This window comes from Acomys minous, assembly GCF_964271855.1.
Source record: "Acomys minous genome assembly, chromosome: 9".
NCBI classification, from domain to species: Eukaryota; Metazoa; Chordata; class Mammalia; order Rodentia; family Muridae; genus Acomys; species Acomys minous.
This window is the reverse complement of record NC_140490.1, coordinates 67,887,641-67,900,108: the sequence shown is the minus strand read 5'-3', so window position 1 is coordinate 67,900,108 and position 12,468 is coordinate 67,887,641. Positions and strand designations below refer to the sequence as shown.

General features: G+C 47.0%; 1 protein-coding gene across 6 annotated transcripts in view; it reads left to right on the top strand.

The window, feature by feature from the left end:
* RIPOR2 (RHO family interacting cell polarization regulator 2) overlaps window positions 1-12,468 on the top strand; it is a 209,912-nt gene that overhangs the window by 174,530 nt on the left and 22,914 nt on the right. For 3 of the 6 annotated variants that reach the window (XM_084794026.1, XM_084794027.1, XM_084794028.1), the window contains exons 13-15: window positions 557-682; window positions 5,472-6,140; window positions 9,737-9,924. In XM_084794026.1, the coding sequence (XP_084650152.1) occupies window positions 557-682; window positions 5,472-6,140; window positions 9,737-9,924 (983 nt within the window). The remainder of the gene's footprint in view (window positions 1-556; window positions 683-5,471; window positions 6,141-9,736; window positions 9,925-12,468) is intronic. The other 3 variants (XM_084794029.1, XM_084794030.1, XM_084794031.1) reach the window with 1 other exon arrangement.

Sequence of the window (12,468 nt, the reverse complement as noted above, 5' to 3'; positions counted from 1 at the left end):
CAAAACACACAGAAGTGCTGCATGGGTGTGCTGGCCCACCTGTAATTCCAGCCTGGAAAGGCCGAGGTGGGAGTCTCTAGAGCAGGCGAGCTTGTGAAACTAGCCATATCACAAAGCTCCGGATTTGATGGAGGACCTGCCTCAGTGAGCAAGGTGGGGAAACAACCTAGAAAGACTCCTGTTATCAACTCCTCACCTATGCGTATAAACACGCACACACATCTGCCCATGCGTGCCCACCACACGCATAAACACATGGGAAGAAGAAATGTCATTCCTAGAGGTCACCCTCGTTGTGTGGTGACTAAGGAAGCCATGTCCTGAGACACAACGGGCCCTCTGAATCCAGGACTGGCTTCCCCTGCCTGTCTCTACCTCACTCTACCTTTGGCTAGGAAATGGCATGTAGGTTTTCGAAGTGTTCTTTGACATGAATCTTTTCAAGTGTGTTTGAATGGCGCCTGCTTGACGTCATCAAACCCTGCTAACTACCAAGGGAACCCCCGTTAACCTGCTTCTTTCCACTAACCTCCCCATCTCGCCCTGCCTTCTGAAGAGGTGGTTGCGGCTGTCTGTCTTGAGTGCCTTGCGAGACACTTTCTTTGCCACGTTGCACCACAACCACTCTGTCGGTGACCTGCCTTCCCTCAGCCTGAACCCCAAGGCCCTGCTAGAATTCTATGTGAGTGTGGGCCGCCTGGAGTGATGTGCATGCAGCCCAGCATGACTCTCCTGTCTCTCCTGTCTTGCTTGCTGGGTGATGGTAACTGTTCTGTCCTTGGGGTGGGGAGCATGGTCTTGCATGCAATTCTTTCGCCCTCCTTTTCCAACAATTACTAGTTTTATGCTGTGGTTTATTTGTTTGTTTGTTTGTTTGTTTTCCCTCCATGGTAACAAGATTTTCACTTTTAAAAACAAAAAATAGTATTGGGACTGGAGATGTAGCTCAGTTGGTACATCGAGCCTTGAGGCCTGGATTCTACACTCAGCATCACATGAACCAGATATGATGGTACATCTATGATCCCACACTCAGAAAGTAGAGTCAAGGGGGTCAGAAGTTCAAAGTCACCCTCCACTGCATGGTCAGCTGCAGGCTCTGAGTTCCTATGTAGAAACGAAAAGAAAAGAAAAGAAAAGAAAAGAAAAGAAAAGAAATGAAAAAGAAAAATTATTTCAGGAGGTAGCTGGTTTACTTCCAAAAGCCAGCACTCAGGGACTCAGGGGAATTTGAGGCAACTTGCCATAGCTGCTTCTATTTAACTGTCTGTCTTATTTGTTCATTCCACCCTGCACTAGTAAAAGAAACTTTGGAATTCATAGAAATTTAATAGGTAGCCTATTTTTATGAATTACATGTTATGTTTAAGAGAATACATGGTCAAGCACATGTACATATGAGACATGCTCTGCTCTTCATCGGAAGAATAAATGTCACCTTTAATTATCCTGAGAGGAAATTAAAAGACTTCTGAATAATAATAATAATAATAATAATAATAATAATAATAATAATAATAATAATAATAATATAATAATAACAATAACAACAATAATTATATCAACAATAATTCCTTGAGCTAAAAATAAAGGTGAAAAGGACAATGTAAATGTTCATGGAGTTTCCAAGGAAAATAGGAAGAATGTATGGGAAATGTGTAAAAATAAAAATAATACCAAAAACCACTAGTCTGATACACTTGTACAAGGAGCTATGGACGTGATGGGCATTCACACTCATGTGATGTGCCTTGGAGGGCTACAGGAGTGCTGAAGCTACTACCATGGTGACAAAATACCTCGCAAGAATCACCTTAAGGCAGGAAGAGTTGCTGTGTTTCAGGGATGAATGGTGGAGCAGGCATGGTGGCAGGCCTAAGATGTAGCCAGTCGCATTGTGGTAGCAGTCAAGAAGCAGGGATGAACACTGATACTCAACTCACCTCCTCCCTTTATTCAGTCTGAGTCCCTGTCCCATGGCTCTGCCCACCTCAGCTAACCCTTCCTGGGAACACGCTCACAGGCATGCCCAAAGGTATGTCTCCACTATGATTCTTATTTTCTCAAGTTGACCATGAACATTGGCTCTCCTGGGAGAGTTGGTAGAACTTGCACAGCATAATGTAAGCGAGATTAGAAAACACTGGATCACTTCCTGTATGCTTTAGAAAATGCAGCCATTTCCATTTGTTCACAGCCCACCACACCAGACCCATGGCTCCCTCTCCACTCTGTCCCTTCGGTGTCTTCCACGGCTCTTCAAATGTCCCACATCCTTTCAAGAACTCATCTAGGTCTCTTCCCCCTGTCCTCTGTGTCACCAGCCTCCATGGCTGGGTTCTAGAGCCATCTTTTTCCTTGCTAGGGCATTGATCTCTTGACAGAGTTCCCAGTACATCTTTTCTCAGCCAAAGTAAAATCAATTTAGTCAAGAGCTAAGAGGAATCCTATGCCTGTGTCTGAGAAGACTCTGATACCTGGAGACCAATGTACATGTGCAAGGTGTTAGGAGACAGTAGTGTTTGTAGTTGGGGCTCCAGCCCTGTGCATCAAGAACCGTGATTGATGCCATTGCAGCCAAACTGTTCTGAGATGAAGAGGGATGAGCAATCTTGGGAAACAAGGGAGTAGTTTTGCAATTACACAGGGTAGTGAATTTTCTCCCAAACAGTGTGGGTAGTTTGCAAGGTCCTCAGGTAGCCAGGTAGATATGAGCACACAGCTCCTTTGGAAAGTCTGGCCATCTGCAAATCCTCCTGATACTTTTAGAGACATGCAGCCATACTACCCACTTTGATCTCCTTCCTGTGGCGTGTCTGTTGGTAAGTGTGTGTCCTTCATAGACCATAAGTCCATGTGAGCACAGCATCTGAGCTTAGTACAGCTCAGTATTTACCACTTATGTAGGTGCAAAGCGCCCCTGGCCACCCAGCCCTCTGCCAGCAGTCTACTCCTGATGCAACCAATGGGTCACACACAGGAGTTCAGGTGAGGCAGCACAGAATTGTTGGCTGTTGGAGAACATGACCTCCAGTAAAGGGTCTAAGCGCTTTTCAGAGAAGGCCCAGCAGCTGGGACTCTGATCTTTCACCCATCAGTTCCCCCAGACTTTCCCTCTTATCTTTACTTAGGGATGTAAGTGTGTAAGAGATTGTGAAGTCAGGGGAAGAACTCAGGGAGAGTGGAGGAAGATGCGCACAGGAGCCTGCTGCCTCGGGGGGCTCAGAGGAGGACACCCTCTGCCCTGCTTGCTTCTGCTCACTTGCTGTCACTGTTCACTGGGATCATTCCTAGCACGAAACCGAAACAGGCATTCACCTAATGCTTACCACGTACAGCTATCCTTGAGTGTCTCCAGGGGACTGATGCCAGGACCCAATCAGATGCCCAAATCCACAGAGGCTTAAGCCCCTTGCATCAAATGGCATAGTGACTGAACAGACCCTATGTACACGCCCACCCTCTATCTCTGTATTTCAGATTATCTCCTTATGAGTTAACTATGATTCCTAATACAGTGTAACTGATGGGGGAGGGGGGAAACAGTTGTTCTATTGTAGTGGATAGCAGCAAGGAGAAGTGTGTACATGTTCCTGGTATTTCCCATGTGTGGTTGGTCGGCTCTGCGTGTTTAGAATCGATGGATACAGAGAAATGGCTGGTCTTTAAAAGCCCAATCTGGAGAGTCAACGAGGCGGCTCAGTGGGTAAAAGTGCTCGCAGCACACGCTTGACACCCTTAGCTCACTCACTGGTGTCTCTTAACCTCCACGCGTACACCTTGGCAAACACACGCACGTACTCACACGCCACACCAATAATTAATAAGCAATTTTCCAGTCTCACTTGAGGGCTCGGGAGGTGCCTCAGTGGATGAAGCAGCTGGCATGCAAACATGAGGGACTGGGTTTGGACAGCCAGAGCTCACAGAATTGCTGCGTGCAGTGCTGCAAACGTTTGCAATCCCAGTGCTTCTGTGGTGAGATGGACGGTGACACAGGGGAATTGTGAGAAGCTCACAGGCCAGCTACCCGGCTGTATGCAATGGTGAAGCAGAAACTGTCTCAGACACAGGAAAAGATGAGGACTAAGCACAGAAGGTTGACCTCTGACCTCCACCTCCCAGGCTCATGCTCATATGTAATAAACACACAAAATAAAATAAAACAAAATTTAAAATTTCAATCTGGAATATAAGGGGGGGGCGAAGCAATTTCTAAGAGGCTAATTTCAAATACCTGGAGAGCTTTTTCTATAGGCAACGTACGTACCTATGAACACAGCCTGACGCAAAACCATAAATCTAGTTAAGACATTATGAGATTTTTCTTTCTTTCAATTTTTTTTAAAAAACTCAGTTGTAGAGTTCTTGACAAGAATTTTGTGAACTTTGTAAATGATAGTGTCATCTCAAGGTGTCAAAAGTTTGGACACACCAGCCTGAAGGAAAACTGGGCGACAGACGATGCTCACTTTGAACTTGCTCTACTCAAGACAGCAACCCAGTTGCTTGATTGTCTGGAAATCCCTTCCTGTGTGATCGTCAGACCCAGGCCTCACACATGCTAGGCAGATGCTCAGTTGCCTGGTGCTGTCTGAGCTCTCTCTTCAGAGCTTCCCGGAGCACAAAGGGAACCTGAGGCAGGGCTTGCTAGACAGAGAACTGTTTCCAGACGCTCCAAGAGCCTGGAGCTTTGCCTTCTGGGAAACAGATGCTCCACCCATAAGTCTCCTTCTTCTTGTTTCTATAGAAGCTAAACAAATGTGTTTCAAGAGCTTGGAATTTGTCGGTGGATATTTTTCAAAAGATAATTGTTGAGAACTAAAACAGAACAAATATCTCATCTTTGGAGCAAAAGAATATGGCATTGCAAGGCCTTTTAAGACGCGTGCGCATGCGCACACACATGTGTGCGTGTGTGTGTGTGAGAGAGAGAGAGAGAGAGAGAGAGGGAGGGAGGGAACAGGGAAGGATGAAGGGAGGGAGGGGGAGAGAGGGAGGGAGGGAGGGAGCGGGCAGGCAGCAGGCATAGTGGTGCACGTCTTTAATCCCAGCACTCTCCAGGCAGAGGCAGGTAGATCTCTGTGAGTTTGAGGCCAGCCTGGTCTACAAAGTGAGTCCAGGATAGCCACGAGTACACAGGTTACAGAGAGAAATAAGCAACATCCCTGACTCACCCTCTACATGCGTGTGAAAACTGTCAAACCTAAGAACAGCACCATGAACTTTTTTTTTTTGGCACCATGAACTTTTACCTAGATCCAACAATGAACTTTCACCTAGACCCACCAACGTAAACAGTTGCTAATGCCTTGTTTTCCTTTGCGTGCGCGCGCGCGCACACACATACACACACACACACACACACACTAAATGGCTAACATCGAAATGTTTCTTTCATCTTGCTTACCTTCCTTGTTGTCTGGAGACGAGTCATGCCAAACATGGCCGTGTCATTACTTTCTCCACAGTCCAATCTGCCAGATGACATTTTTGAAAGTGGAAAGGCAGCAGAGGAGAAAAGGCCACTGTCCCTCAGCTTCAGTGACCTGCAGGATGGAGACTGTGCCTTCACCTCCAGCTCAGCCACCTCTCCCTCCAGCTCACACTCAGCCCATCCGGAGATTACCATCACCCCTGCCGAGCTCACCAACGGCAGCCTGTCCTCACAGAATGAGGGCACAGAGGACAACAGCTCAACATCTTCCAGGAATTCCTTGGGTGAGGACCATGAGCCTAAGTCCCACCCGAAGAGTGATGCGGCAGAGTCCAGGAAGCCTGGCGTGGCTGCACGCTCCGGTGCTGAGAGCCTGTTTATGGAGAACAGTGTGGCCGAGGCTCTCCTACAGGCGTCAGATGAGGCATCTGAGCTCAAGCCCGTGGAGTTGGACACTTTTGAAGGAAACATCACAAAGCAGCTGGTGAAGAGGCTCACCTCAGCGGAGGGCCCCGTCACCTCCGAGAAGCTTTTCTTTGAAGGCTCTGTTGGTAGCGAATCAGACGCTGGCCGGTCCTTTCTCGATGGAAGCCTGGAAGATGCCTTCAATGGACTCTTCCTTGCATTAGACCCACACAAGGAGCAATACAAAGAGTTCCAGGATCTGAACCAAGAAGTTACACACTTGGATGATGTTCTCAAGGTAAGTACCTTTCTGAAAAATATGATTCGTTTTGGGGGAAAAAAATGCATCCTAAACCAGCATTACATTTAAGATAACCAATCTTCTCCTGTCACAGAACCAATGTGCAACTGCTACATAAGTGGAGGTGATTTTCTTTGTAATTTCACTTATTCCTGTCAATTGTTATTCTCCTGACAACAAATGAGCTTAGCCAAATTGATTGGGAATTGGTTTATCAGGTCTAGGAATAAGGAGATGGCTCAGTGACCTGGTGACCTGGACCTGGTCATTCTTTAGTGATACTTGCCTGAGAGGAGGGACCTGGGGATGAGAAAATAAAGAAGACAGGAAGCTTTGGCATCAAGAGGTCTTGCACAAGTTATGTCTTACACCAAGCAGGCCTATTAAGAAGTACAGCATCTAATATACAGTTTTCAGTGGAAAAAAAAGCAACAGGTTCAGCAGAAAATTACAATACAATGAGACAAAGTCAGCCAGAAGCGAATAAAGCAATGTTGCTAAAGGAAACACAGGATATCTCAAGTGTGCCATGTGGTGTTAGGACTGATAACCATCACTCCTTAGTGGAAGAGCATTGGGTTCCCAGGATCTGAAGCCACAGCTTCCACAAGGCCCAGGGACCAGGCCATTACTGGCCTTGCCAAGCATATTCCTGGTTTTAGTCAAGGAACTATACCCCTGCAAGGGAGGGCCTCAGAGAAAGCCTGGGCCCCAGCAGTGAAGAGTTTATTATGAAAGCAAGAGGACCTGAGTTTGATCCCCGAAACACGCATAGAAAAAAGCCAAGCATGGCTTGAAATCCCAGCAACCCCAGAAGCAGTACACTGCAGTTTGCCAGCCAGAGAGTCTAGTCTACTCAGTGAGTTCTATGCCAGGCAGAGACCCTGACTCAAAACAAGACAGCACCTCAAAGGCTGATCTCTGTCCTACATATGTACCCACACGCACATGTGCATGCACACCCTCATGCATGTGTGCACACACATCCCCCACTATCTCCACATGCATATAAAGTCAAAATGTGGAAAACTGGTGTTCATCATGGTCTCAAAGATGCTCCTAGCCATTAGGGCCTTCCTGGGGGTACTAGGAAGACTAGAGGAGTTAGGCCCAAGGTGAGGCGCCACCCTCTCTTCTCACAGCACCACCTGCTTAGGGACTGAAATCGGTAACAATTCACCCTTGCTCTCATAGGCTAGAAGCCAGTGAGCCACAAATTCCAACAAAGACAGTTTCTTCTGTCCCTGGTGGTCAGATAAGGTCGAGGTGTGAAGGTGGGAGGGAGGGTAGACATTCTTCAAGCAGATTATCTTAATGACAGAGTCATCCCAGTTCCCTCAGAATGGATCCATCTGTACCTGACACACTTGTACCTGTACCTGACAAGGTGGAAACTCTTTTTAAATGCAGGCTAGGAGGACAAGACTACATGGCCATGTATTTAACCTTTGCCTCCCTGCTCTAATTAAATGGTCACATGTGATTTCTCAAGAAATAAATAAGCTTGAAATTTGCTGCAGCATACGGAGAGTCATCCCACAGGAAGCCCCCTTGACTCTCTGCAAGATGGTCTTATGGCCTTTGCAATGACATCAGGAGCTACACGCTCAAGAATTTCTGGCTATCTTCTTTCTCTCCCTTTGCTCGTACTGACCGAGTTCCAGACAAGATTTGTATCTAGGGAAAATGATGATGTAGGCCTCTGACACTCCAGAACCTCTGAGAAGCAGGGAAGGACACTCGTAATGCTGTCTGTAGAACACCCCTCAAAAATATTCAGTCAGAGCTCAAATATGGCGGACACGTAGATGGCGTCTGCTTCGCGTCTCAGCTGCATGATTGACTAGCTTTGCTGTGTAATCAAAGAGCTGAGGCACACACTGACCACACTAAAGAAGGTGCCCTTGAGGAGAGTGGTTGGGTTTAATCTTCAGTGAGGGGGGTAAGGGTTCAACAGCCTCCAGCCTACGGTACTGCTTAGTAGCTCAGCTCAGCAGGATACACTGAGCTCATTAACTGTCCATTTTATAAAAACTTTGGTGATCTCAGATTCCTTCCTGGCTCAGCCCCCTCTGGTCCAGTACTGCTCCAAGCCTAGTGAAACCGCCCCCCCCACCCCCTCCCCACCAACCTGTCTTTTTGCTGTGAGCAGTGTTTGAAGCCATCCTTGAGTTGTATGCAAGATCTCGCTACACAGATGGCTAGCTTAGAAAAGGAGACTCAAAAGATGGGCCCGAATTCAACCCCCCCCAGTTCCCCTTTTCTCCCCGAGGTGACAGTATCATTGGGAGCGTAGGTCTGGGGCACTTGGCTTCCGCCAGACAATGCTCTTTCTTTTTCTTCCTCCTTCACATTCCTAGGATGAGAAACTCAATGATGCTGCTTCCCCGATGGAGGTCCCTGAGGGTGAATGAGACCACCGTGATCTAAATGAGCGAAAGACATTTCCCCGTGTGCTTCTGTGCCACCCCAAGTGTTTGGGACAGATCCCCGAAAGAAAGGCCCTACCTACCTTGTGCTAAGAATCAGCAAGGGCTTCCTCCTAGCCGGACAGAGGACATGTAGTGTGTCTTCTTCGCAAGACTTGTCCTGTTCAACCCACCTCAAGTCCTCTTGAACAAGCGGACATGCTTCCCTTTCTCCAGGCCATAGCCACTGGCATTGTCAGCCTGTCTGTCCTGCAACCTTCTGTAGAAGGAACTTGTTCCCACAATTCCAGGGCCTGGTCGGAGGCGGTGATGGGATGAGTTTCTTTTAAAGCAGACCTCCAGGGGAAGCAGGGTTATTTTCCCATCATGCCCTAGTCGGTCATCAGCTTTGAAAGTAACATGGTGATAAAGGAAGGGCTTCCTGCCTAGGCAGCCCGAGGCAGGCGTATTTGAGCGGTTTCCTTCTCTGGAATTCATTTTGTCAATTCTTTACACACTTTAGATGCTTTAGACAGAGCGCTCCACTTTGAAGATATTATCACTCAGCAGCAGACGCTGGTTCTGGTTAACAGTCAGCAGTGACTCAGTGGTTTTAAAATTTTGTATGCTGGGTTGATTTTTTTTTTAAACCAAGTCTCACTCCACTGCCTAGGCTGACCTCATGCTTGAATGCTTGAGCTCCAACGGTGCTCCCAGCTCAGCATCCTGAGTGCCACCCGCTTGCTCATTCTGTTTTAGTCGGTGATGAGCGCTACACCAAAGGAACACGCCACTTCTATTTCCCAAGACTTTCAGGTTGTCATTTTTCTAAAAGTTGTTATTATACAACTTCAAGTGGAGGTAGATCTGACAATCTGCCAAAACCCCCAATGACCCCCCCAGGACCTCCAGTGACCCCCCCCCCAATCCTGTCTCTTCCATCCTTCCCATGCACTTCCCTCTGGATTCTGTTAGAATAAATCACAACCATTGTGCCATTTTCTCTGTGCTTGTACTTTCTTTTCTCAAGATAAAGACTTTAAGTGCCAACCAACCAAAAAAAAAATAAAGGCTTGGAGAATTGTAAGAAAGTGTCACATTTCCCACGGGTGCCATGAGTCCTGAGGTGCTGCACCCCCACCCCCGGTGTGTTGATGATCTCCCTGGTACCTTCTGCCTTTGCAGTGCAAGCCGGCAGCAGGCAGCCGCAGCAGGTCCTCCAGCCTAAGTCTGACAGTTGAGAGTGCTTTAGAAAGCTTTGATTTCCTCAACACCTCTGACTTTGATGAAGAGGAAGAAGACAGTGATGAGGTCTGCCGTGTCGGAGGAGGAGCGGACTCCGTGTTCTCAGACACTGAGACTGAGAAAAATGGGTGAGTGTGAAGACAGCATGTAGGTGCGGTCCCCCGCTGGAGCCAATACATCACCCCTTTTTAATGTTGGGGGCTGCCTGGTGCACATGTCCAGGATGACACAATCACTGCATGCAGCCACATGGGGCCCAGGACAGCCGTGAATGCAGCCTAACTCAAAACCATAAACTCCCCTAAGACATCATGACATTGTGCTGTGGGTTTTGTTGGTGTCTAGATTGCACTGCTATGGAGCATGGACTTTGTAGATGACGATATTGTGTCAAAATGTCAAAAGGGAGCCATGCATGGTGGCACACGCCTTTAATCCCAGCACTCAGGAGGCAGAGGCAGGCGGATCGCTGTGAGTTCGAGGCCAGCCTGGTCTACAAAGTGAGTCCAGGACAGCCAAGGCTATGCAGAGAAACCCTGTCTCGGGGGGAAAAAAAGATAATTAAATTGTCAAAAGGTTGGACACACCTGCAGGATGACTTGATTTGCAGTTCCTCTTGACTGTTAAATCCAGCTTCTAAATATTGCTGACCCATTGGAGGCTGCAAAGAGAACATAAATCCCTTTTATTTCTTAGAAGCATCTGTGTGATTGTGTATACAGGCATGTGTGGTGTAGGGTGAGGGATGTACACAGGCAGGTGTAAAGTGACCCCATGCAGGTCATCCTAAGCCAGCCAGGTCAGGTGGCACCAGACTTGGACCCCGTCCCTGCTATTCCCCAGACTTCCACCGCCTTCCAATTCGCTGAGCTGCGTGTTCCCAGCACCCTTCCCCCTTTCCTTTCATCTCTGCATGACGTTAAAAATCATCAGTATGCTTCCCAAAGCCGGGCTTAAGTGTCCCTGTCATGTAAACATGGACGCTTGGTGCTCCATGTCCTTCCAGGCAGAAAGTGTGTCACCTTCTCCATCAAGTGTCCTCCTGCAGCCAAGCCAGGGTTCTTAGAGCCAGGCCCTGGGCCCACTTGGTAGTGTCAAATGAAACTAAAGAAACGGAACTGCCAGTACTCACCTGCTGGGAAAGAATCCAGCAATGCTTACAGGAAGGATGCTCTCTGCTGGCTTCATCTCTGGTACAACAGAAGTGGCATAAATAGGTTTTCAAGTTACAACAAACCTGGCTTTCCAACTTTGTAGAGCCATCTTCGAGGTGCTACTTTCTGGTTTCTGTTGGTGCTTGTTGCTTAGAGGTTTCCTTTGCCAAAATAAGACCAAGTATGTATACAAAAACATGAGAACAAACCGGGTGTGGTGGCACACTTCTTTAATCCCAGCACTTGGGAGGCAGAGGCAGGTGGATCTCTGTGAGTTCGAGGCCAGCCTGGTCTACAAAGGCTACACAAAGAACCCCTGTCTTGAAAAACCAGAGAGAGAGAGAGAGAGAGAGAGAGAGAGAGAGAGAGAGAGAGAGAGAGAGAACAAAACTGTATTCCTTGAGCAAACTGAGAATAAAAAGAAGAGAAATGTAGAAATGTAATATTTAATTTATAGTTCTGCATGTTATACTGAGATTTATTTTTGTTGTTGTTGTTGTTTATTTCTTTGTTTGTTTGCTTGCTTTTCAAGACAGGGTTTCTCTGTTATCTTGACTGTCCTGGACTCGCTTTGTAGAACAAGCCAGCCTCAAACGCACAGCTATCTGCCTCCTCTGCCTTCTGAGTGCTGGGATTCAAAACGTGTGCCACCACACCCAGCTTATTTTTTGTTCTTTTGTTTTTTCAAGACAGAGTTTCTCTGCATAATAGTTGTGGCTGTCCTAGACTCTCTTTGTAGACCAGGCTATTCAGGCCCCTTCCATGTATAAAATGAAACAGACACTCCCTGCCTCCTGAACATATAAAAAATAAAATTAGGGGGTATGGGGGAGGGGCAGAGGAATAAATGGCAACAAAGAATGACCCGCAGGTATGTAGACGCCAAGGTTAACACATTTCTGTATATACTAACCTGAAAAAAACAAATTCAAAACAAGCAGAAAAAACACCTCAAGACATGAAAATAGGCTAAAATATATAAATAATTTAAATGCTAAATTTTGACACAATTGGGGAAAGGATGGTTGACTATTATAAAGATCCTGGGTCTTCCTGGGGCTCACACAATGCCTACCAACACTTCAGCAGAGTGTCAGCAAGATAGCTCAGTGTGGTAACGTTCTTGCCGCACAATCCTGGCAGCCTGAGTTGGGTCCCTGGCACCAACATGCAGAAAGAGAGGTCCAACTGCACAAAGTTGCCCTCTGACCTCCAGGTGTGCACCACCGCACACATGCCTGTGCCTCACAAACATGACAATATTCTTTTTTTAATTTCAGCAAAATTAGTGGATGGAAGAAGCATACCAAATGATCCTAAAGTATAAAAATTAATTCCTTCTGGGTGGTGATGGTGTACGCCTTTGATCTCAGCACTCAAGAGGCAAAGGCAGGCAGATTTCTGGGAGTTCCAGGCCAGCCAGGGATATATAGAAAAACCTTGTCTCAAAATCAAAAAGTTCCTTTCCCCAAAATTTTTGTTTTTTCTGTTTTTCTCAAATAGAGTATGGTCCATCCT